This window comes from Grampus griseus (genome assembly GCF_964374135.1).
Source record: "Grampus griseus genome assembly, chromosome: 7".
Classification (NCBI taxonomy): domain Eukaryota; kingdom Metazoa; phylum Chordata; class Mammalia; order Artiodactyla; family Delphinidae; genus Grampus; species Grampus griseus.
Genome location: NC_139001.1, coordinates 61585419 through 61610660, shown reverse-complemented (window position 1 = coordinate 61610660; position 25242 = coordinate 61585419). Strand labels below are relative to the sequence as shown.

Sequence of the window (25242 nt, the reverse complement as noted above, 5' to 3'; positions counted from 1 at the left end):
ACATTTAAATCCTAAATCTATTTCATTCAGGCTTATTACTCATCCATGGTGCTATTGAATGCACTAACTCTGTAGAGTGGTTCACTGTCAATTGCTATTTCTTTGGAATAATGAGCCATAGTGTTCTTGGATGACTGAAAGAAGAATCTGTGATACTGAAGTTTTCCAAGAGATGGTAGATGTGATCCATCCATAGAAGGCAAGGATCTACTGTATATAAAATAGATAACTAGTAAGGACCTACTGTATAGCACAGGGAACTCTGCTCAATATTCTGTAATAACCTATATGGGAAAAGAATCAGAAAAAGAATGGAGATATATATATATATATCTCCATTCTCTCTCTATATATAACTGATTCACTTTGCTGTACACCTAAAACTAACACAACATTGTAAGTCAACTACACTCCAATAAAATTTTTTTAAAAAAAGAAGGCAAGGGGAGAAATCATCTTAAATGTTGTTCCGGTGCATTGGAGCATCTTCAATAACCTTTTTTTTTTCAACATCCACTATATGTAGGGCACTTCACAAATCTTCTAGCTGGTGCTAAAGAAATATTTTTTGAATTAATGAATGGGAATAGAAATTCTTAGTGCCTGACTTCAGAAACCATGTGACCTATATAAGGAAACAAAGCATTTCTAAAGATAAATACCAATAGAAGGTAAAATATTTGCATTGATTTAAAAGGACTCAAAAGGGCTCAGACACAAGGGCTCATTGATTTAAAAGGACTCAGAAGGGCTCAGTGCACTAAAAAACTGCAGCCTCTAGAATTAGCACAGAATTGTGATGCTTGTAGAGTTCCTTCATCAGAGGAATCTTTTTTGTTGGCCTTTATTCTCAATAGGGTCTATTCTTTAAAAGAAAAGTCAGTAATTAATTGCATCCCAAGTCTTCAGGATAAGACTTTAATTTAGGAAGATTTGGAAATCAAGGAGTTATTCTGGATGCTATGCCACAGTTCTATAAAGCCAGGTTGTCAAAAAAGCAATGTTTGTACTTACGAAATAAAACTTACATTAACTGCATCCTTCAACACCATGACACACACCAGGTTCAGTAGAAGAATCTTTCTGGTCAGTGCCATTTTATGAACTGGTAAAAACAAACAAATCTGAGAGAGAGAGAGAAAGAGGGAGAGAGAAAGAAGAGAAGAAAGAAAAGAGAGAAATAAGTGGGTGTGTTTGTGTCCAAGAAAACCTGTGGCAGTGTAGCTCAGATGTGAGTCACGCTGGCCAGTTAGGCATGTTATAAGCTTTGCTTCCTATAGAGTGTTGCATTTCTCAGTATGCCTGTCCTTTTTTTCTGGATTCTTAAGCTGCTACATTTTTTCTCAAAGATATACACCTGAATGTTCAGACTAGGTCCTTTAAAAAGGCGCTAGGTAATATGAAATAGTCATTCCTTGAAAGAAAGCAAAAGAATTGGTAAGTGGGAAAATTATACTTGGATACCTACAGATCAGAAGTTAACCTTGAATGCTTTCAGAATCTCAGTCAAAAAGTTTATATAAATGATGATTGCATTCATATTAGTACCCAGCTTTTCAAAATGACTGATATTTGCTAATATGCAAACTGAAAGAATCGTAATTTTTTACTGAGAGAATACATATTGTGAAGATGTTGGTGCAGAAAGAAGTCAGCAAGAGGCAGAGTGACAGGTAAGGAAGGAGTTTATTAGTATAGGACACTTGTGAGAGATACGAGCAGGCAGGCAAGGGAGTGCCACCCCAAGAACTTAGTGGGCTACAGTTTTATAATCAAAGGAAAAGTGGGGAGTGGGAAAAGACCGCCTTTTTTTTTCATTCTTGAGTAGACCTCAGGCTTCCATCATCAGCTCTTCCTCCACGTCGGGCAGGGGAGTATTTTGTCCCTCCATGGTCAAACTGGGACTGTCATGGTGCTATGGAAATGGCCCAGAAGTCAGTAATATATACTAAAATATGGTAGCTCATTTCAGGTTTTAGTATAACGTCATCTTTCCCTATAATTTTGTTTTTAGTGCATGCAGAGGAGCATGTCCTAGGAATCATTAACTTACCTCACTGGGCAGGATGTGGGTCTCATTCCTCCATATTGTTTGGGGGTATGTCTCATGCTTCTGTTGCATGGTTTTGTTGCTAAGCAAGCCTGCTTTCTTGAGTGATCATTAACTTACAGGGGTCTCCTATACTTTTTTTCTCTACTTACAATCCGCTAGTGGGATTAACTATTTAAACACCTACTTTGTTCCTTTACTCTGTCCCTATCACCTTGAATTACTTAATCTTAAAAACATTGTTGGTGGGGAGCAAAAAACTATACCTCTGCCCCCTCGCTCATGTGCTAAGGAAGAAGAATGATACACAAATTAGAGATCTGAATAAGCTTACTTCAGTCACAATAGCAAGGGAAGGAGGAGGAGTAACTAGAAAGAGATGACAGAAACCGAGCCGTTGTTAACTGCTCATGGCGAGCAGCTGTGAAGAGAACGTTGGCAAATTAAATATCCAGGCCTCCATCAAATCATTACTTAGGCTTCCTCCGTTTATCTAAGCCACATTGTCATCACCGTCCTCCCCCCTTCCGTTGCCTGCCAAACTGTGAAGAAATAACACATCATGCAGATTTTAGTTTTATCCTCTTTATTTTGTTCTTTCTTATTTTCTCCACCTCAGCAATCTCTTAAAATGTATTTCACAGCCTTAGATAGACCTTCGGACCTGAATGGAAGCCCAACACTATTCAACCTTTTTTACTCCAGTTTGCATCCACAGATATTACTCTTACTCATGTGCTTGTTGGTCAGCTTGATGTTGCTTTTTTACTTAAAAAAAAAAACCTCTAGGTTTTAGAACAGTTTTAGGTTCTCAGCAAAATCGAGAGGAAAGTACAGAGATTTCCCATATCCCCTTTGCCACTACTTGCACAGCCTCCCCCATTATTACCATCCCCCACCAGAGTGGTACATTTATTACAGTTGATGAATCTACATTGACACATCATCATCACTCCAAATCCATTATGGTTTACATTATGCTTCACTCTTGGTGTTCTCCGTTCTGTGGGATTGGACAAAGGTATAATGACATATTCATCATTATAGAGTCATACAGAGTATTTTCACTATCCTTAAAATCTTCTGTGCCTTGCCTATTCATCTCTTCCCTGGATCCATGATCTTTTTATTATCTCCATTGTTTTGCCTTTTCCACTTGGAATAATACAGTATGTAGCCTTTTCAGATGACTTTTTTCACTTAGTAATATACATTTAAGGTTCTTCCATGTCTTTTCATGATTTCATAGCTCATTTTTTTAGCACTAAATAATCCATTGTCTGGATGTAACTCAATTTATTTATCTCTTCACCTGGCAACAGGGATTTCTGTGCAGACATGTTTTCAACTCCTTTGGGTAAATACCAAGGAGCGTGATGGCTGGATCATATGTCAGAGTATGTTTATTTTTGTAAGAAACCACCAAACTGTCTTCCAAAGTGGCTGCACCATTTTGCACTCCCATCAGCAATGAATGAGAGTTCCTCTTGCTCCACATCCTTGGCAGCATTTGATGATGTCAGTGTTCTGGATGTTGGCTATTTTAATAGGTGTGTAATGATATCTCGTTTTAATTTGCATTTCCCTGATGATATAATGTGGAGCATCTTTTCATGTGGTTATTTGCCATCTGTGTATCTTCTTTGGTGAGGTGTCTGTTAAAGTATTTGGTCCATTTTAAAATCAGATTGTTTGTTTTCTAACTGTTGAATTTCAAGAGTTCTTTGTGTATTTTGGATAACAGTCCATTATCAGATGTGCCTTTTGCAATTTTTTTCCCTAATGTTGCTTTTCAAACAATATTTTTTACTACCCTGACCAGCTCTCTAATCTACAGCCTAGGTAAAGTTCTCACGTTTCCTGGCCACAGATGTCACGCAGTCTTTTTTTGGTACTAGGTCAACATTACACTGTTCCTTGTAGTTCCCTCTCGCAAGAGTCCACCCCTCTTACACCACATTGCCTGACATTGATCTAGATGCAGCTGCATAGCACAGAGGGTTTGTTTCATGGATGCCATGGCAAAATGCACATGAGTGGAGGACCACTAATCTACTCAAACTTCTCCTTTGATGTGTAGCACAGGTGAGTCATAGAAGTGATCTGAAGTCAATGGCAGGCCTGGGATAAGAATTCAGGTTTCTCAATTTTAAGTCATGTTCTTTTCATTGCTTCTAGGCTAAAGAGGGAAAACTAAAGAAGCACTTATAATTCCAAGCACTCAATCATCATTCTGCAAAATGTGAAGTTAACAGCCTCTTGTTTCTGAAGCCCTGTGTGGCTTTCTCAGTCTTAACTGAAAACACAAGGAAACATAATGTTACACTTTACACAGGGAAATCTATAACTGACCCACCATGAATAGATAAGGTGTGTTGAGCAGAGCTTTTAGGGAGAGATTTTTTATCTGTAGTAATCAGTTTATTCTCTCTTGCCTTGGCATTTTATTTAGGATTCTAGTCTTGGACTATGGAATGTGAGTTCCCTGTGTTGCAACAACCTGACCCGTATGAGATTTTACTCAAGACTGTGGCCCCATTAACACTTGTAGTAACTAACAGGTATGAGTCCTCTAGTGGCTTGTATCCAAACCATTCACCTTTGGCCACACAGTTGGATGAGTATCTACCTAAAGGCCACTGGAAGAGCAAAATTAGCTAAGCTTTTGTCCGTGGTCCCACCAGTAGCTTATGATGTCTTAATAAAGCCTTCCTTTTCCATGTTTTTGCCCTCCAAAAATTTTTTACAAAAGGGTAATTTCTACTCAGTTTTCAGAGTTTCTCCTGTGACAGCTGTTTCTTAAAAGTAATCAGCCTGAAATAATAATACTATCAAAGAGGTATATTTTGGGGTGACAAATTCTGCTCCCCTTCATATGTAAACATTTCACCTGAGTGAAGTAATACATTTATCCATCCATGAAGAAATTAGATCAGGATTAGTTGTCAGAGAAGAAGAGTAACCTGAAGGTTTGGAACATAGACAGGGAAAGTCTGCCGGGAAGATTTCCAGGGTAGGGCAAGGAAATAGGGAGAATTAGTTGCTGCGGGTAGGGAAGAGACACAGCATTAAAGCCATGTTGCACCTTTGGAAGTGGGAATAGGAATGTGAAAAGCCGTGTGGGGGACCTTGAATATATCCTTTGCCTAAATTATAGTTTTGTCCAGGACTAGCCATGGTTGGACTAGAAACTGCTCTGCTGTGTATGGATGTCGCTCTGAGACTGGAATAAGCAATCCTTACATGTCCGTGATATGTGGGTGCTGGCAGATATGCATGTGTGGATTTCATTTTTTTCTCAATGGGTTAAGTCTTCTTGGATAGATATCAACAGTCTAGGCTCCAGCACTTTTGTGAACACGTGTCATGTCACTTGGCAGCCATGTTATTTCCAAGTAAACTCCAAGCAAAACATGAGGGGAAGGCAGACCATACCCAGGGCTTTCCAAAACTAGCTCTATCTTTATTAAGATAGGCTGAACTGGCAACTTCTACCAATGTGGCAATAAAATGCAGGGAGAGCCTCAGCTCCACTGTTGACTGAGTTAAGAAGGGGAAGCCTGATTGCCTCCTTGACACATTCTCATGATTTGGTACAGTTGTTTGCTGTATGACATCCTGTTTATGAGTTTTCAAGTTTAAAGAGCAAAAGAGTTATTATTTTTTCCTCAGCTTTACAATTTTGAAATCTCTGGGCCACAAATCTTTAAAGCTGTAGTTCCAATTCTAAATGAAAAAAAAAAACCATCAGTGAAAACCTTGGTTTGGCTTCCTTCAAACAAATAGTCTAGAGGTGTTCACTGTACAGAAATTCCTCAAATTTCCAGACAAATATCAGTTAAAAGTAGATACAGAAAAGAGGAAGAGGTTTCTTTTGGACATTGAATTTCCCACATACGTGGTAAAGGCTAGGTTGTGCATTCACAAAAGAGCATTTGCTATATGTGCTATATATCTTTCTTCATTGGAACAGCCTGGAGGACAGGCTGATCTCTTATTTCTTCCCTCCACAAAACTACAGCCCCTTCTGTATATATAAAATTTATCCGTTTTCTTTTCTTGGGAAATTAAGTGGGCTGGGAGCTCTTCCACCTCCCCCCTGCCCTTTTATTGATATTAACACTCAAAGCCATAGATAAATGCCAGGAGAGAAAGTGAAAACTGTAGAACAAAACCTAACATCACACTTTCTTTCTTGGCCTCCTACAGCTGTGTCATATTTTTTGTCACTATTTTAATTTACCTCAGTGTATCAAATCTAAAACAAGTCTTTGTTATATAGATTTAGGATAGATCAGTATCCAAGTGGTTTTTTTTAAACATATAAAATACTATAGTATGTTTTATACAACTACTAAATTTAACCCCTTGCCTTTTGATTGGGTACAGTGTTATTAACTGAAATTAGAGCATTTCATTCACTGCAAGTATCACCCCATCATAGGTCTGTCCCAAGGTGACTCCCTAACCATTACTCACACTGCCTGTTGATTAGACAAAGTGAAGTTCATTGCTCACCGCATTAAGGGAGACCACCACCTCTCAAAGCTTTGGCAGTGTCTTGGAGAAGGAAAGGCAGAGTCAGAATTTGTTGAGAGATCAAGTTTGATTTAAGGCAGGTCTTTCTAAGTGAGAGGGCATGATTAGGATTGTGTAAAGATCATACAGAATACAACCAGTCCATGATTGGTGGAAACAACAAAGTGAGGCTTATTTAAAACAAGGGATTCATAGAATCATAGGGCTTAAACTGTCTTTGGACATTTTCCATTAAAGAGTTAATGGGTCTTTGGTCTTTCGGGCAGTTCTTGTAATGAACAGTCAAACCATGAACAATCTAGGCAGGAGACTCCTGGAAGAAGAAATTCATGCTAATGGAGACTGGAATAACATAAGGTCATTCTCATGTAGACAGGAAGGTGTGATTTTGGTGTTCAGTATCCAAGCTTACCGTAGGGTACAACATTCTAGTTCTCAGGTCTACTCAGGTAATCTGGTAACAGAATAGCTGAAGCATTGGATGTTTTCTTTGCAACTCCTTTTGAGTAGCATTTGACACAAGCCTTTTACTTTTCAGCATTGCTTTGCAGTCGTCTATTAGCCTATTTCTTGTGTTACAGAAAATTTCCCAAACAAATGCCCACCAGCAGTTACCACCAGAACCCTGCAACCAATCTTTTAATCCCAGAGGGGGCAGCAGAGGGAAGTCAAGTTCCAAGCATGATTATTTAAAACAGCAACCCATCATCTTGGGCAATTCTTAAGAGGCAACTGAAATCATGGGTGCTGGGTGCTTTCCAAGAGCTGAAAATCCTCTGAAGCAGGCAGGAAATTGCCATCTTTTGAAAGTTTCAGCTCTGTCTTCAGACCACTTGTCTCTTTCCCTTTAAGTTTGAAGCAGGGAAATTATGTGGGATCATTGCAAGCTCCTTTTTAGAGTCTTTCCTAACCCAGTTCCCACGTAGGATATAAATTCCATCCAAAGCCTCTGACTTCCGTTTTCGCTCCCCAACACACGTCAGGCAGTCACAGGAGGGTGCTCTGGGGCAATGAGGCGTCCTTAGCCAAAGAGGCTGTCTGGGGGGTGAAGCAAGGAGAGTGCTTAACATTTGAAAGAAGTGTGAACACTGTATTTACATTTAAATTAAAATGGAAACTTCTTATAGGTAATGTTTCTGAAAGGTGTGTGTGGCACATCTGCCGAGGTCTATTGTTTATTCATGCTGTAAATCCTTTGAAATGTGTTAAAATGCTTCCCACTCATTATAAAGCTCCTGCCACCCCTGGATTACGACTTTGATGTCACCAATCCTGCTTCAAAGGGTTCTTTCTGGGCTATTAATCACAGTTTAGCCTCTGAAGATATCGCCAGAGAAAACATTTGGACATCTTTGTGCTAGACTTGCTAAAAACTTTGAAATCTTGAGTGTCTTGCAAATGCACAAATTGCAGCATTTCCTTTCATTGACAACTTTTTATTTTGCTACAGGATCAAATGACATTTTAGGTAAAAATGCAAACAGAGCTCTTGGTTTGGGAGGTTAGGGATGAGAGAGGAGATGAAGGGTGGGTGGTGAGGAAAGGAGATGGGAGTCTGAGCAGGCCGTTCAGACCCTTCAAAGGCAAGACGTGGTAGGAATTAAAGTGGCCAAGACATGGAGGTTCAAAATGGAGTTGCCTTATCATTTTTTCTCATCTTTATATTTTGAACAAACCAGTATTCACAGTAGCCAATTAGTGAGATTCTCTGTTCTTCTCTTACCTTCTACGCTCTGAGAGCTATGTGAACTGTTCAAGCAAATCATCGTCATCATCATCATCGATGCTAGTAACACAAAGTGAGCACTTACCTTGTACCAGCTGTGTGTTGACAGTGCTTTTCGTGAATTATTTCATCCAATGCCCATAAACGGCTCTGAGGATTAGGTAGTAAGTACTGTCTTCATGTTGTAGACAAAGAAACCAAAGCTCTGAGATGTTAATTAACTTGTTCAAGGTCAGCCCCTATGACTCAGAGCCTGTCCCCCCTGCCTAACTAACTCTCTCTTCATCAGCTGTTTCAATGGGGGTGGTCAGGTTCCTCCCTTCAGGCTGAGGGACCCATACTGACAGATCTGCTCATCAGTCTGTACCTTAAATCCTGGCAGTAGTGTTCTCTATTGCCCACCTTCTCTTTCAGGAAAACTCCCAGCATCTTTTTTTCTTCCTTATTTGTCTCTTTCAGTGACTGGTAAGCCCTAATTGGAGACTTTTTGTGGTAAAAACTTATAACGTGAAACCTACCCTCTTAAGAGACCTTTAAGTATACAGTATGGTATTGTTTACTGTACGCACACTGATGTACAGCAGACCTCGAGAAATTTTTCGTCTTGTATGACTGAAGCTTTGTACCCATTGAACAACAGCTCCCCATTTCCCTGTCCCCCCAGCCCCTGGCAACTACCTTCTCCTCCTTGCTTTTATCAGTTTGACTGCTTCTGGTACCTCATATAAGAAGAATCTAACAGTATTTGTCCTTCTGTGACTGGCTTATTTCACTTTGCATAATGTCCTCCTGGTTCCTCCGTGTTGCCCCAAACGGCATGATTTCCTTCTTTTTCTAAGGCTGAATAAATATTCCATTGTATGTACATGCCACATTTTCTCTATCCACTCACCCTTTGACGGATATTTAGCTGTTTCCACTGCTTGGCTATTGTGAATAATGCTGCAGTGAACATGGGAATGCAAATATCTCTTCAAGATTCTGCTTTCAGTTCTTCTGGGTAAGTACCCAGAGGTGGGATTACTGGATCATATGGCAGTTCTAGTTTTAATTTTTCAAAGAACCTCCATACTATTTTCCATAGCAGCTGTACCATTTTACATTCCCACCAACAGTGAGTGCATAAGGGTTCCAATTTCTCCACATCCTCTCCAACACTTGTTATTTTTTGTTGCTGGTGGTGGTGTTTTTTATGTGGGGGAGGGAAAATAATTTTCCCTCTACCTTTCTAGGTTCTTAGCTGAGACACCCCTGTAATAAAAAGACAGATTTAATGGGAGAAAAACAAACAGAAATTTAATAACATGTATACCTCCTGTATACATGGGAGATATCCAGGGAAAACTGACTAAACTCCCTGAAATGACCCAAGCCACCAACTTAAACATTATATCTAGCTAAAGACAAAAGATGTTGGAGAGGCTGGTTATTGGAGTTGACTAGGAAAAGCACAGTAAACAAGGGTAAGGTTGTTATGCAAATTTAAGTTGGTGCCTTCTCCATTGAGAAGAGTTCCTAGAGGTTTAGAGTCATCTCTTTCTGGTACAGAGAGGGAGACACCTTTACATATGGAGATTCCCCTTGTAAATTTTTCTTACAAAAGGGTAATTTCTGCTCAGTTTTCAGAGCTTCACATGTGTCTGCATTTAAAAAAAAATAACCAGCTTAGAGTAATCAGTATGTCAAAGGGGCTTATTTTGCTCCTCTTCATTTATAATGTCCACCCTAACAAGTGTGAGGTGATATCTCATTGTGGCTTTGATTTGCATTTCCCTGACTGTTAGTGAAGTTGAGCATTTTTCATATACCTGCAGGCCATTTGTATGTCATCTTTGGAGAAATGTCTATTCAAGTTCTTTGTCCATTTTTTAATCAGCTTATTTTACTTTATTTTTTGCTGTTGAGTTGTAGGAGTTCTTTATATATTTTGGAAATTAGCCTCTTATCAAATCTATGGTTTGTAAATATTTTCTCCCATCTCTGGGTTGTTTTTCCATCCTGTTGATGGTATCCTTTGCTTTGCAGAAACTTTTAGTTTGATACAGTCCCAATTGTCTGTTTTTGCTTTTGTTGCCTGTGCTTTTGGTGTCCTAGCCGAGAAATAATTGTCAAGACCAGTGTTAGGAAGATTACCCCCTATGTTTTTTTTCTAGGAGTTTTATAGTTTCTGGTCTTACATTTAAGTCTTTAATCCAGTATGAGTTGATTTTCCAGTATGATGTAAGATAGGGTTTCAGTTTCATTCTTTTGCATGTAGATGTCCAGTATTCCCAACACCATTTGTTGAAGAGATAATCCTTTCCCCATTGTGTAATCCTTTCCCCATTGTGTAAAAGATTGTTTGACCATATGTGCATGGGTCTATTTCTGGGCTCTCTATTCTGTTCCATTGGTCTGTATGTTTATCTTCAGGTCAGTACTGTTTTGCCATATTGTTTTGATTACTATAGCTTTATAATATATTTTGAAATCAGGAAATGTAAGGTCTTCAGCTTTTGCTTTCCTTCTCAAGATTGTCTTGGAGTCCTTTGTGGTTCTATATGAATTTTAGGATTGTTTTTTCTATTTCTCCAGAAATGCCATTGAGATTTTGATGGGGATTGCACTGAATCTGTAGATCTCTTTGGGTAGCATGGACATTCTAACAATATTAAGTCTTCTAATCAATGAACACAGTGAAGGGTAACAGAATATGCCACCCCAAAATATGCCACTTTGGCATTAAAATTATTTTAAGCTGAAGGCAATTGAGAAGAAGCAGATACAAGAAAAGGCTCTCTCGCTTCCCCCTTTTTGCCCAAAAGCAGGGCATAAATTTGTAAAAATATGCCCCCTCTCCTCTCTACCAGAAAGCACATAAATTAATCACCAGAAACAACTCTAGATGCTTATCAACTCAAAGACAGCACCAGAGGAATCTATATAACGCATTAGCCCTTATCTTCCATTAGCTTCCCTATATATTTACCTTCCCACAATTTCCTGCTCCTAGAAACTCAAAGTTCTTTTCCTTTGTCTTGTCATTTCTTTATAAATTTATTATTCTTTTGTTAAGATGTTATGCAAGCCCAAGTTCTAACCACCCCTTTGAGTTACTCATCACTAAGTACTCCTGTGTATATGTGTGATACATGCGTTAATAAACTTCTGATTGCTTTTCTCTTGTTACTCTGTCTTCTGTCAGTCTAATTTTTAGGGCCTTAGCCAGTGAACCTAAGATGAGTAGAGGAAAAAGATTTTTTTCCTCCCCCACAATGGAATTGCTTTCCTTTTACTTTTGTTGTAGTTTTCAGTATACAAGTTTTCGCCTCCTTGGTTAAGTTTACTTCCAAGTATTTTATTCTTTTTGATGCTGTTGTAAATGGAATTGTTTTCTTAACTTCCTTTTCAGATTTTCATTGTTAGTATATAGAAATGCAACTGATTTTTTTATCTGTTGATTTTATATCCTACAACTTTGTTGAATTCATTTGTTAGTTCTGTTAGGGGTGTGTGTGTGTGTGGCGGGGTGTGTGTGTGTGTGTGTGTGTGTGTGTGTGTGTGTGTGTGTGATCTTTAGAGTTTTCTACATATAAGGTAATGTCACCTATGAACAGAGATAATTTTACTTCTTCCTTTACAATTTGGATGCTTTTATTTCAATTTCTCGTCTAACTGATCTAGCTAGGACTGCCAGTACTATGTTGAATAGAAGTGGTGAGAGTGGACATTCTTGCCTTGTTCCTAATCTTAGAGAAAAACTTTCAGTTTTTCACTGCTGAGTACATGATTTGTGGGCTTTTCATATATGGCCCTTTTATGTTGTAGTAATTTCTTTCTACTCCTAGTTTAAGTGAATTTGAGACCTTTTGTCCTTTCTTATTTGCTTATTAAACTAATATATATTCAAATTATATTACAAATTATTTATAACTTATAATTTACTTCCAATTTATATCATTGAAGTTTCAAAATTCAAATTTTTCCAAATTTTTCAAATTCAGAGCAGATCATTTAGAACATTCTGAAAAATACAAGGGCACAAAGAGAAAAATTACTCATCATGCTATTGTTTCACGTTTCCTTTGCCTTAACTTCTTTGTCTTTTTTGCTCAGGTAACTTGGCCCAGACAAGAGCCAGGATAACAGCAGCCTCAAGATCTTTGCCTCCTCATTTCAGTGCTGGGAGACCCAAGGTAAGTAGTATGTTTGTACTCAAAATACTGTGGCAGACAAGATGTTCCCACCCTAGGGATTATCCTAGGTGGGCAACATTAGTTTCCTTTATCTGGCCCACTACCTGGGCAGTCTGGAAGAGAGATTGAAGGGATTTAGGAATCAGGGGTTAGGAAATTTGAAACAGCACCATGGAATCCTTTGCAATCCTGTGTCAGGGAAAAAAAATTTTCCTCTACCCTCTTAAGTTCAGTATTTGGGAGAATGTGAAATAAACTGACATATTAGCAAGAGAAAAAAAAAATACTTTAATCATATACATACAGTAGTTCACCAAATAAGTGATTCAAAGGGCCAGTTAGATTTCGGGGCTTATATACCATCTTAATAGGAGATGAAGAGAGGAAGAAGGACGTTTCTGGGACAACAAATGACTTTTGGGAGAAATAAATGATCCTTTAGGAGAATAGATGGGAGGTATAACAGTTTTATGACAATGTCTATTTAGGTAATTTCTTATCCCAGTGCTGACTTCTCATCTCTGGTGATAGGAGTCAATCTTCTCTGATTGCAAAGCTCCCCTCTCGGAGGGGATTTGAGACAGCTGAATTCTTTTGGGAGGCTTTGCTTTTAGGCAGATAAGGGGAGTTCCAAAAAGCTTCTTCTTGCAACTGTTGATTCTTACATGTCTTCAGTTCAAAATAATCCTTATGCCACTGTGGCATATCTAGACCCCTTCACCTGATTTTCAGAAATATCACTTAAGATACAGAACAATGACACTTGAAAATGGTTGACACTTGAAAATAAAGTCCATCTAGGAAGAGATAAAGCACTTTTCCTTGAAGCTATCACCAACCTACAGAGGAGGATAACAAAAGGAGTCAGCAGGGAGGAAGTAAACCATACCCTTTCCTATTTCTCTGCTTTGCTCTCTGAAAAATAAGCGGTGCACTTGTCCATGCAAAAGGGGTGTTAGAAGGGTTCCTAAATATCCCACTGTAAAATATTTTAAACTCTTCCATCCTTCCTGATAATGCTTAGCACAAATCTCAAGGACTGGCTGGTTAATGCTCATTGTATATACTAATACTAACACCAAGAAACAATAATGTTAAAGGTGATTGGGTAATAAACAGGTCACATCTCTGAATTTTCTTACCTTTTTGTTTACATTGAATATTAAATAATTCATTTAATAAAGAATGATCAATACAGCTGCACATAATGCCATTGACTATTACCCCCGAATTGATAGAGATGTACATATCTATATTTACTCTCTCTGAGAATAAAAGACCTGCACATAAATAGGGATTCAGATCATCTTTGTTAACAATAATTTTTACACCCACATTGTTAGTACAATCTTGTGGAATATTCTACTTTTCAACCTTGTGAATTTGTGGCAAGATGTTAGGGCTATTTAACATGAGTTATATGGGCCCCTCAGTGAGATTTACAGAGAAGTTTTCAGTGGTTATGAGAGCCTCTTGATATTACATGTAAAATGTTGTTTGTGTTAAATACAGTTGATTCTCATTATTCACAAGACTTATGTTCTGTAAAGTTACTGTGAACACTGAATCAGCAAATTCTGAGCATTGCTCCTAGAGGAAATACGCGGTTAGGTTCCTGCAAGCCTCTGGTTACAACACTTTCGTCAACTGATTAATACATAATCTTGTATTATGTGTGTTTCTATTAAAAGATACTTTATTTAATACAATTGACCCTTGAACAACATGGGGGCCGGGGCACCAACTCTCCACACAGTCGAAAACCCACATATAACTTTATAGAGGGCTGTCTGTATCCACGGTTCCACAGATGCAGATTCAACCAACTATGGATCGTGTAGTAGTACTGTATTTACCATTGAAAAATATATGTGTGTAAGTACATCCATGCAGTTCAAACCTGTGTTGCTCAGGTCAACTAGATACTTCTTATAAATAATTAATTATATGTAGTATTGCTTTGTATAAAACAATATTTCAAGTACAGTATTTGTATCATTGAACTCAAGGCCAACGGCACTATAACTCATGCCTTGAACAAAGCTAATCTAACACACAAATGTTCTCCAACAGGCACTTGACAGCCTCCTTCCACTTAGGAACACTAGACAGCACTTCAGCACTATGATTAGGGGCTATTTTATATTTATTTATTTATTTTTAATAAATTTATTTATGTTTTATTTTTATTTTTGGCTGAGTTGGGTCTTTGTTGCTGTGCGCGGGCTTTCTCTGGTTGTGGCGAGCGGGGACTGCTCTTCGTTGCGGTGCATGGGCTTCTCATTGCGGTGGCTTCTCTTATTGTGGAGCACGGGCTCTAGGCGCATGGGCTTCAGTAGTTGTGGCACGCAGGCTCAGTAGTTGTGGCACGCAGGCTCAGTAGTTGTGGCACGCGAGCTCTAGAGCACAGGCTCAGTAGTTGTGGCGCATGGGCTTAGTTGCTCCACGGCATGTGGGATCTTCCTGGGCCAGGGCTCAAACCCGTGTCCCCTGCATTGGCAGGCGGATTCTTAAGCACTGCGCCACCAGGGAAGCCCCAGGGGCTATTTTAAACAGTAAAATCACCAGCCAAAAGCACAAAAATGCGGCACAAAAATCGTGGCACTTAAGTAGACCTTGAAAAAGACACTTGTTTACAGCATGAGAGCTGGAACAAGAAGACAGAGTGTCACCTTGTTCAACCTCAGCTGGAAGCATGCACATCAGATGTCGAAGTTTCCACTGCTCTGCATGTCTGCAAATGACCGTGAAAGCGTGTGAGCACTGATTGATTTGGAGATTACAAATACATTTCAGCAAGTAGGCCAATTCACAAATACAGCATCCACAAATAATGAGGATCAACTGTATATGTGTTTTTTTTGCAGTCATTGGCTTCCACCAGATTCTAAAAAGGATCGTGACACGTTCCTTTCAAAAAGATGAAAGACTCCTGTGTGATATTCTCTGTGAACTCATATTCCCCTCCTTTCCTCAATTTGATTTTTTGACTGCTGGACTCTGCCAGGACCTGTCCCCCTGCCTTCCACATTCGGTATCAGCACGTTGTTATCTCCCTCCCTGCCCTGCCTACATGAGAAGTGTGCCCTCGAGTGTGTGGCGTATATTTACATCACTGTAATAAATACAGGTGAGATGAAAATGACTAGAGATTTATTGTCCCTGGGAAAGAATATGAGCTGAAAGTTCTAATTAAGGCATCAGAAAATATGAAGGGTAACAACAGCAATAAAAAACTCCATCAGTTCCTCTCTGCCTTCTCCAAGGTGAAACAGCAGAGGTGGCCTTGCAGAAAGCTGACCTCCACCACATTCAGCACCCTCACACTGGCCCGGTGTCAAGGCCAGCCTTGCTTCCTCATTCAGTGCTGTGGAGACTTTTGAGGGAAGTGATGCTGTAGGGACTGTTTCCTTGAGAGAGGGATGGATCACTTGACAGCCGTAAAAATTCTTGACCAAAGGCCTTGTCAAGAACCTAAATATAAATACTTCCGAGGTTTTGGGATGCAGATAGTAGGTACTTACGGAGACCAAGGGGGAAAAGAAATCCTTCAGTTTTTCATTTATTGCTGAGATCTAGATGGTTTGTGAGACTTTTTGGAGTCTGTGTCTTTATCCTAAAGTAAATTTAGTTGACAGATGAGGCAAATCTTTTTAATAATACCATGCTTTCAGACCAATTCTATAAGTTGTAACAAACCACATAGAAAGGCAGTATGTAATGTTTAAGGAGTAGGTTTTGGAATCAGAACTGGGTTCAGATCTAGGCATGGCCAGTTACTAGCTGCAGGACTCTGGGAAATTTACCTAAAGTCTTTGAGCCTTAACTTCTTTATATGTAGAATAGGAGTGATAATAGTGTTTACCTCATAGGGTCCTTTTGAGAATTCATTGACATAGTGTAGGCAAAGTGTTTAGCATAGTGATTTCACATCGGAAACAGTAAATGTTTTATTACTCACATTTTGATAACCATCTAAAATTCCATGTGTGTAGTCCATATGTATACAGAAGCTTGCTCATTTCCTGTGGGCTTGGGGTCTGTACCACAATTTGTAAAGCTTACTCATGACTACTTTGAAGGCTAACCAGCACTGCTCACAAGGAATGGGGTAGGACATTTGTCATGTGGGCAAAAAACAAGCTTGCTTAGCTCCAGTTGGCTTATATTGTTGTAGCAATTGGTGGTGTAGAAGAAGGGTATACTGGGTTAGAAAGACAATGTTTTTATCCAGAATATCAGTTCTACTGATCATTTTGAAATTGTTTTCATTGGAAGTATTTTCTCTGCCAATAAATAAAAAGATGTCCTTGCTGTGTTGCATGGGCGCTAGTACTCACCTTACTCCATGGAACAAAACCCTGCATCCTTAGTATTGATCACTAAGCTAAGACTGAATCCAACATGGTAATGAAGGAAGGGGAACTGACTGGCCTCTTGTGTGTGTTCAAGGCAGTGGTTTTTAAATAACACAGGCTTTGGGAAGTTAACAAGTCCAAGTCCATACAGCTATTAAGCAGAGGAGCCAGAATTTGAAGCAGGTGTGTCCAGTTCCAAACCCTGTGCCCTGTAGCACATACCCACTGCGCCTAGGAAGCCTTTCCTGTCCCTTTTCCTCCTATCTGAGGTAAAAACTTATAAGATGCTATGGAGAGGACTGGTTTTTTGTTGTGAAATCCCCACCTTTGGAAAGAACTATTTGTTAGATGATGACCTCAATAGAACCTACTTTCTGGATTCTTTCTAAGAGACTTTTTTTTTTTTAATTAAATGAGGCTACCATTAACTAAATTAGTTCAGAAAGACAAGCTCTTAGGTTAGACAACAACCTTCTCATCTCTTTTTTTTTTTTCTTTCGAGTTTTTTTGAATTCTGTGGAGGTCATGGCAGGCCCAGTGCAGACAGAGGTCTCCTACTTTGAAAGGTCAAGAGAGGCAACTTCTGGTATGTCCCTTGTCTGAAGTGAAATTCCCTCTTTTGGATCCACTCCATGCACAGGAGAACTTCATGACTATGCAAATATGCAAGAGACCCTTGACCAACCCAAGACCTTTCCAAATTCTTAAATTAGAAGGTACCCCAATAGTATATTATTTATTCTTTAAAATATAGTACTAAATATGTAGGTGATGAACTGTAGACAAGCATTAACATTTCCAAGTTACATGTAACACAGAATAGGTTTTTACTTACTTTACAAGAGTTACTCTGTATGTGAGTATAAGGACAGAACTAAAGTCGTGCTGGGTGGCTACAGGAGCACACCAGCCCTATAACTTGGATTGCAAATTAGTGCTTCCTTCTGTATTTTTCCAATTTGCTGCAGGGGATGGGTACTGATCTTGAAAACAATCATATCACACTTTTTAAATTATGTCTTAGCAGAATTAACATACATCAAAGATTTTTCTGATCACTAAACTGTTAAATTCTTAAATGCCAGGGGTCTACTGTATGTTCTGAGGAAGGGTAACAGGTAAATGCTACTAGTAGGAGAAACATGGATGAACTTTTCAGCTGCCCTTTCACAGTGAATTACAGCTTGAGAGGCTGGCATTCTCTGGCTAATTTGAATGAAAAGGGAGGGAAAGGAAGGAGGAAAAGCAGGGTTCAAAGCAAGCTGTGGTTCTTCAGGGAGGATCTCTGAATAAAAGAAATAGTGAGAAATTCCCAGAAGTTGTGTGCACATGAAGGTCAGGTGGGGAGAAAGAATGTTTAGGAAAACTCTCAGAATTTCCAATTTGGCCGAAGGCAGACCCTAGCCAAGATCTTTCTTCCTTCAGTCCTAACTAGCTTTCCCCAAACCTCACCAGTGGTGAGCTCTATCCGCCAAGTGGGGGTGAGATGGGGAAGAAACCTTCCATGTGGTCCCTGCAGATAACACCATAGGACCTCTGCAGGTGGGATGGGTGTGTTTGTGTTTTTCTCTTTTCTCTGTGAGAGCAGCCTTCCTTCTCAACACAGAGCTTTCATTTCCTCCTTTCTCATTAAAAATATTAAAAAGTCAGACCTACAGGGAGTTGTACCATTGCTTCAGCTGCATCCAAATGAAATGATGGCTTTGGGAACAGATCCAATCTGCAGCCTAGAGAATGCAGGCTGCACCGCGGACCGCCCCCCGCCCCCCGACCCCTGACATTACTTCTCTCAGAGTTACCCTTATATTCCTGCTCACTATTTAGGTTGCTTTTCTAGTTTTTGAAAACTCAGCTCCACACTTATTCCCCTTCTTAAACAGACTGTTTTCTTTATCCAAGCCAGTTGAAGCCTTTTCTTCCATTTTGCACACAGTCTCCTAAATGCCCCTCGAGGTAAGCGTCATTATTCACCCACCTCTCCATGGCCCCGTCCCTTCTAGCACCCACTTCTCACTGTTGTTGAACAAGGCTGCAGACATTCTCACCCCATGGGGGGGTGGCTGCCCAGACAGCAATCCACTGAGTGGAACACACGTGCTGACAGCAGCATCTTCCAGTTCAAATGTCTGTGCTTCATGCCCTTGCCACCTGTTCCGAGCAGATGGGAGGCTGCCACAGAGGAGGCTGGTGCTGAAACGCCGCTCGTGTGCTCTGCAAACCAAATAGCTTTGTGTGTGCGGGAGCAGGAATTTTATTGTTGTGATAAAATGATGGAACACAGGGTGCCACAACTGTTTGCTACAGTTGTTTTCATTCTAAATTCCTTCCAGTCGGCCCAGGTAGTTGGGGCAGATGATTGGGAACAGGTGTATCCCAAGCTCTGGTCCGCAGTGAGCACGTGGTAACTCTGGGCGGCAGGAGGGGTGTGGCAGGGTTAGTATCTGATGGCCGGAAGGCAAAAGGGCTCCCCTAATGCCCTGTGGTGCAACCGGGGCTTTGGGTCCGGGGCTTTGTAATCACCCAGCCTCATGGGTTTTGCCCAGTTTTCTTTTAAGAAATAATTTGGTCTCATGTGACATTATTGGAGAACTTAATAGTGGCCCATTAGAGCATGGAGAAATACAGATATAACACTGCTGGGGGTTTGTACTGAGACCATATAGTATGTCACAGAGTTCGGTCATTGTCAAGAGAGTAGAACAGTGCGAATTCTGTTTTTCTTTTAGATGTCTTTAAAATCCTGCCCCATGGTCTGTACAGTTGTGTCCTAAACATCAAGGCCCCTCAGATATTTGACCAAATTACCTTTCAGATTTGGGGAAAATAAATTGTCTATATCCTCAAACCATTCACCTCTGCCTGTGTTCCAGGTGGACACTCTGGAGGTGATACGGCATCCGGAAGAAACCACCAACATGAAGGGGCAGACCATGGCTTCTTACTTCCGGGTATGGAGGCTTCTTGATCTCTATTCTGCCTGTTTCCAGAAAGGACTTGCCAACCCTTCCCACAAGAGGCCCAGATACCACAGAGTCACTGAAATAAGAGCAAAGCTCAAGAGTCATTTAAGAAAGGTGGTGGTGTATAGGGAGAGGAAAATTATAACAGGGAACCCCCCTCTGAAGACAGTGTTCTCTGATCTCAGAAAGACCAGATGAGCCCTCAAGTGTCTACAGAAGGCCCTTTCTGCCACTGGCACATAGCCCTGTCCATTGAATGTGCTGATTCTGTTAGCATTTCAGCTGCTTCTTGGCCTTAAAACTACTGGAGTCAGCCACTTTTCCAGCATATTTACTGAGAAGTAAAGTAGTTAATACAATTCCAGAAGGTGGTTTATCGAGTTCATGAGAGGCTATGTCTTAGCTTTGACTTTCTTTTCCTAGATTGAATTGACCCATTGCAAGACCCATTTGCCTGAGCCCAGTTATTTCCCATCTCTGTTACCACAATTCCTCATGTTTCATCTGGTGAAATGACTCCTTTGAGTAAAAACGTCGTCTCTAGAGGGACTCTGTCAAATGCACATTAGATAGGAAAGATAAGACACTGTCAATTTGTACTAATTTGAACAGATTTGTTTATCTTCAAATTATGAAGCATTGGGGTTGGAAGCCCCTTTTAGATCATTGACTATGGGGAGCTGAGGTCCAGGCAGCTTCACGACGGACATGCTGTTAAGCCAGAGATGGAACTACTGTACTCAGGGACGACGAAATAAGGTTGTAAGTTGGGGTCGGCCACAGGAAGGGGTTTGGCAGGAATGGTAAGTCAAGTGGATCATGAGCTGGAGTTGCCAGGCAGGCTGAAGGGTAGGGCCTGGGAGCCAGCACCGTGCAAAGAAGGTTCCACCAAAAGCTAGCAGGTTCAAGAAAGATGTAAAGCTAAGAAGTCTGACTTATCCAGCTGTGCTTTAGAGGCAGGCTGAAGGGTAGGGCCTGGGAGCCAGCACCGTGCAAAGAAGGTTCCACCAAAAGCTAGCAGGTTCAAGAAAGATGTAAAGCTAAGAAGTCTGACTTATCCAGCTGTGCTTTAGAGGCAGACTGGAATTGGCCTCAGGGGTATGGATTGTAAAGGCCTAGAGGACTTTGGGTCCAGCACTCCATCTGTGCAGTGATCCCTTCTCCAGCAGGTGGGTTTTCAGCCCCTGCTTCGTCCCTCATGGTTGGACATTTCTAATTGCCACTTATTTCTTATCTGAGACCTACCCTGATCATGTCCCTTTAGTGGCTTGACTATATCCTCCTAGCGTGTGTGTGCGTGTGTGCGTGTGTGTGTGTGTGTGTGTGTGTGTGTGTGTGTATCCCATGGGTTTGGAGGCTCTGATGGACTCTGTGAGGCATCCTCAAGATCCTAGAGTCCCTCTTTCAGCAGAAGAAGCCTCTGGCTTACAATTTTCAGAAATATATCCATAACAACCAGTTGGGTGTCCTCAAAATACTGGTCCCCAAATGCTAAAAAAAAGGCACATTGCCAAGCTAGGTAACCGTGTATTGGATTAGTAGGAGGTAGGATTATGAAATAATGAAACTGATTTTACATGTGGCTTGTAATTGCCCCTGAAGGCATGTCCGAAAGAGGAGCTGCCACAGTGGATGCCCGTGAGGAGCAGTGAGCACCGCTCAGCTTTTCCGTGTGCTCTCTCTGCGAGCGCCCCTGCCAGACACTCGTTGTATGTTAGTTCATCTTCATCAGCATCTGTTTTCCCGCTGATTTTCTTGTTTTCTTTGCCCTCTTTATTTTTCTTGTTTTTCCTCTGCCTTATTAACAATGATATTGGTAAGGTTTGCTTAGGCTTTCTGGTGATTGTTAGGTTGAAGAAGCAACTGACCCCTTCCTGAAAGCTGGACATTTTATGAGACCAGTGCTCTAACCCCTGAGTCAGGGAGCCAAAGCTGGATATTTTAAATTATGGATACAGTTTATGAACACCTGGGCATACCAGAGACAAGCTAGTTCTGGTGGTGGAGTTACGAGGTAACCTAAGCAAGGTTACGAGGTAACCTCAGGCGGCTGAGTTTCTGCCAAATGGGATATTGCCTGGCACCAGGTGATGTTTAAAGAAGACTTTTGAATCTGTGGGCAGTGATAAGTACTTGTCAGAACTTATATTGTTATTTCTTTTTGTTGGATTCTTGTGTAGCCTCAAAGGTTCCATGAGTTGTTTACGAGCCAACAAACTGCCCTGGAGGCCCAGCAGACCTGTGTCGTAATTATCTATCATGTTTGTGGTAACCTCATTTCATGTGTGTTTTTCTCCCTGGTAGTATTCTCTGATGGATCTGCTCTCCAAAATGGTGGTGGGACAGCCCCACTTTGTACGCTGCATCAAGCCCAACGATGACCGAGAGGCACTGAAGTTCACCCAAGACAGAGTGCGGGCCCAGCTCCGCTCCACAGGCATCCTAGAGACGGTCAGCATCCGCCAGCAGGGTTATTCCCACCGTATCCTCTTTGAAGAGTTTGTGAAAAGGTCAGTCTGGTATCTTGGGAACTACATTATGTTAAACACAGCTCTGCCAAGGCCCTTCTGTCCCCTGGGATCACTCCTCCTGCCCACTTGCCTCCAAACATGGAATTGGCTAGTTACCAGCTAGCATTTACTTGCTTCATTGATGTGTTTCTCCTGTGCTCCAGCTAAATTATACAGTCATCTGGAGGACAGGTTAAGCTCCCTCCTGATCACATTTGAAAAATAAAAATGTCCATAGATATTTATCTGTTATATATCCTTAGGTTTCAAAATCTCCAGATATTTAATTGCTATGACAAAATTATCCCTCCATAAATGGGTCAAGATTCTGGCAAATGTAAATGCACCCACTCCTCTCCCAGCATCTGGCACGATATAATGTGATAGCTAACATCTACATAGCACCTGAATTGTCGCAAATATATAATCTCCTTTGATCCATACAGCCGCCCTGTAAGCTAGGCTTTATTATTATCCCCATTTTACAGTTGAGGAAATTGAAGCACAGAAGGAAATTAAGTGATTTTACCAAGATCCCACGCTAGTAAATGGTTGAGCCAAAATTTGAACCCAGGCAGTCTGGCTATAGCAGCCACACTTTTAATCTCCTCGGTCTACTGCATTCCATAAATGTTTATTGCAAAAATTGCTGTAGAGCTTTCTAAACCCAGAAACTGCCTTTACCTAAGAGTGAAATGCTGCTCTTTTCTGAACAGCTGCCACAGGTATGCCTTACACATGCATATGATTACAGGTAGGATTTTCACAGAACTTTCCGTGAAGAAATAAGGAACAAGAATAACAAAAAACCATCTCTGAGGAACACTAGTGTCTGAGGATATCCAGAAAGGAAAATTAATATTCATTATAAAATCTGTTTCTTTTTACCACCATTCTGAAACTAATGCCCAAGGTCATTTTTCCATTTTTTCCTCAGGGAAGAATGGATCCTAATATGGCAGGTCGCTTCATCAGGTCTTCCCAATGCCACTAAATTGCATGGAGACAAAAGGGCAAAAAAAATTCCTTGCAATGAGAGCTTTTAAATTAAAAATAAGAACGAAATGGCTTTTTAAAACGAAGTGTCTTAGAGCCTCTTTTTCCCTCTTAAATTTGGAGGTGGAACAAACAAACAAAAAAAGATTATTTTAGCTCATGAATGTGACTAGTCAAGTATTTTTAGCCATTAAGTGTTGAATACATAAAAATATTTAAGAAAACAGGTCAAATGCTAAACAGATTGGCACTTCTTTGTTCGTAATCAGAAAGCCAATAGGCAAGTATGAACAAGAGTTTCAAAATGTCAGTAAATCTGAGGGTATCAAAGATTCTGAGCCAGCAGGTTAATTGGTATTTTGATCCTTTTGAGCAACTTAACAACAAAATGGATGAGTTAACAGTTTCCCCCCTTGATGTTATTCAACAAATAGGTGCGCCTCTTATCTTCCTGTTCAGGAGTGCTGTTTTGTAAACTCTTAGCAGGAAATATGCAGACGAAACAATCAAAGGCAGGGCTTATCAGGTGGTGGTAGATAAAAGATAAAGACTTGTTTAATGTTACTCTTTACCTTTTTGTATTTTCTGGCACTCAGTACTGAAGCCTGACGTGCACACCTGAAAGGCTGTGTTTTGAGGATTATGTTGTCGGGTTCCCAAATGCAGAAGAACTTCCCCAAGTCACCCAAGTCTGCAGACATGGCCAAACCTAAAACATTTCTTTGCCCCATCATCCTTGAATAATCTGGCAAAATGACTTAGATGTGCCCTTCCTATTCTCCATTCATGGAGCCTTCAAAGAAAGGGTTACTTCCAACACCCTCTCATCAATGGGGCCAGGTGGATTGGAAGCATTCATCTATCTAGTCTCAGGTAGGCATGAGAAAGGCCACCTGACAGTGCTGGGCAGCTGGCTGAAACCTCCTGGAAGTCATGCTGTTGAGACATCACAGAAAATGACTGAACACTTACTGGCTTTGTGGTCATTGGGCTCTGAAATGTGGTCTGGCAGAAGGTCTATACTGGGGTAACACATATGACTGCACATATTGGGATGTGTTCTGGCCAATGTCTCAAGGATAGCACAGCACATTCAGTTCAAAGTCTTATGGTTTGTTTATTAAACTCTTGTAGTAAATAATATAATTTAGTGAGGAGGTCGGAGTTCTCGTCTCCTCTTGGATATAGTATTTGGCAAGTAACCTAATATTTCTGTAAAAGGTGTTTCATCATCTGCATGATAAGAAGTCGGGAATACACAGAGCCCACATCCTAAAGATTTTCAGAGATTACATGCAGATTCCGGGGCCTTAGCCTCTGAGTCCTCCAGAAAGGCCCACCTCTCCCACTTGAGCTCACAGGAGGGAGCACTGCATTCCCAGGACCCGATTCATAACAGTTGTTAAATCAGTGTCTGTTGAACAAAGTGAAACTCTTACCTCTTCTCCTTCATCAGCAACTTCCATTTCTTCTCATGATGGCATGAGAGCTATGTGCCCTGGTATCTCCTTCATCTCCTTCTCCCTTCTATTCCTCTACTTCCTCTCCTCCAGAAATCTAGGGTCACCTCTGTCTTCTCACTTTCTTCAAACAATCCATCAAAAGTCCTGCCAACTTTACCTGCTAAAGCTTCTCAAAAAGTTTCCCTTGGGGGCTTCCCTGGTGGCGCAGTGGTTGAGAGTCTGCCTGCCGATGCAGGGGACATGGGTTCGTGCCCCGGTCCGGGAAGATCCCACATGCCACGGAGCGGCTGGGCCCGCGAGCCATGGCCGCTGAGCCTGCGCATCCAGAGCCTGTGCTCCGCAACGGGAGAGGCCACAACAGTGAGAGGCCTGCGTACCGGAAAAAAAAAAAACAAAAAAAGTTTCCCTTGGGAATTTCCCGATCCCTTCTCCCAAGGCTTTATTAATCCCCCATCCCTTGTCCCA

General features: G+C 40.7%; 1 protein-coding gene across 1 annotated transcript in view; it reads left to right on the top strand.

Annotated features, from left to right (window-relative positions):
* The window catches only part of MYO3B (myosin IIIB), a gene marked incomplete at both ends in the record, with an annotated part of 382969 nt that overhangs the window by 210706 nt on the left and 147021 nt on the right, over positions 1-25242 (top strand). The window contains 3 exons of the mRNA XM_082658151.1: positions 12411-12490; positions 19719-19796; positions 22113-22318. Of these exons, the coding sequence (XP_082514277.1) occupies positions 12411-12490; positions 19719-19796; positions 22113-22318 (364 nt within the window). The remainder of the gene's footprint in view (positions 1-12410; positions 12491-19718; positions 19797-22112; positions 22319-25242) is intronic.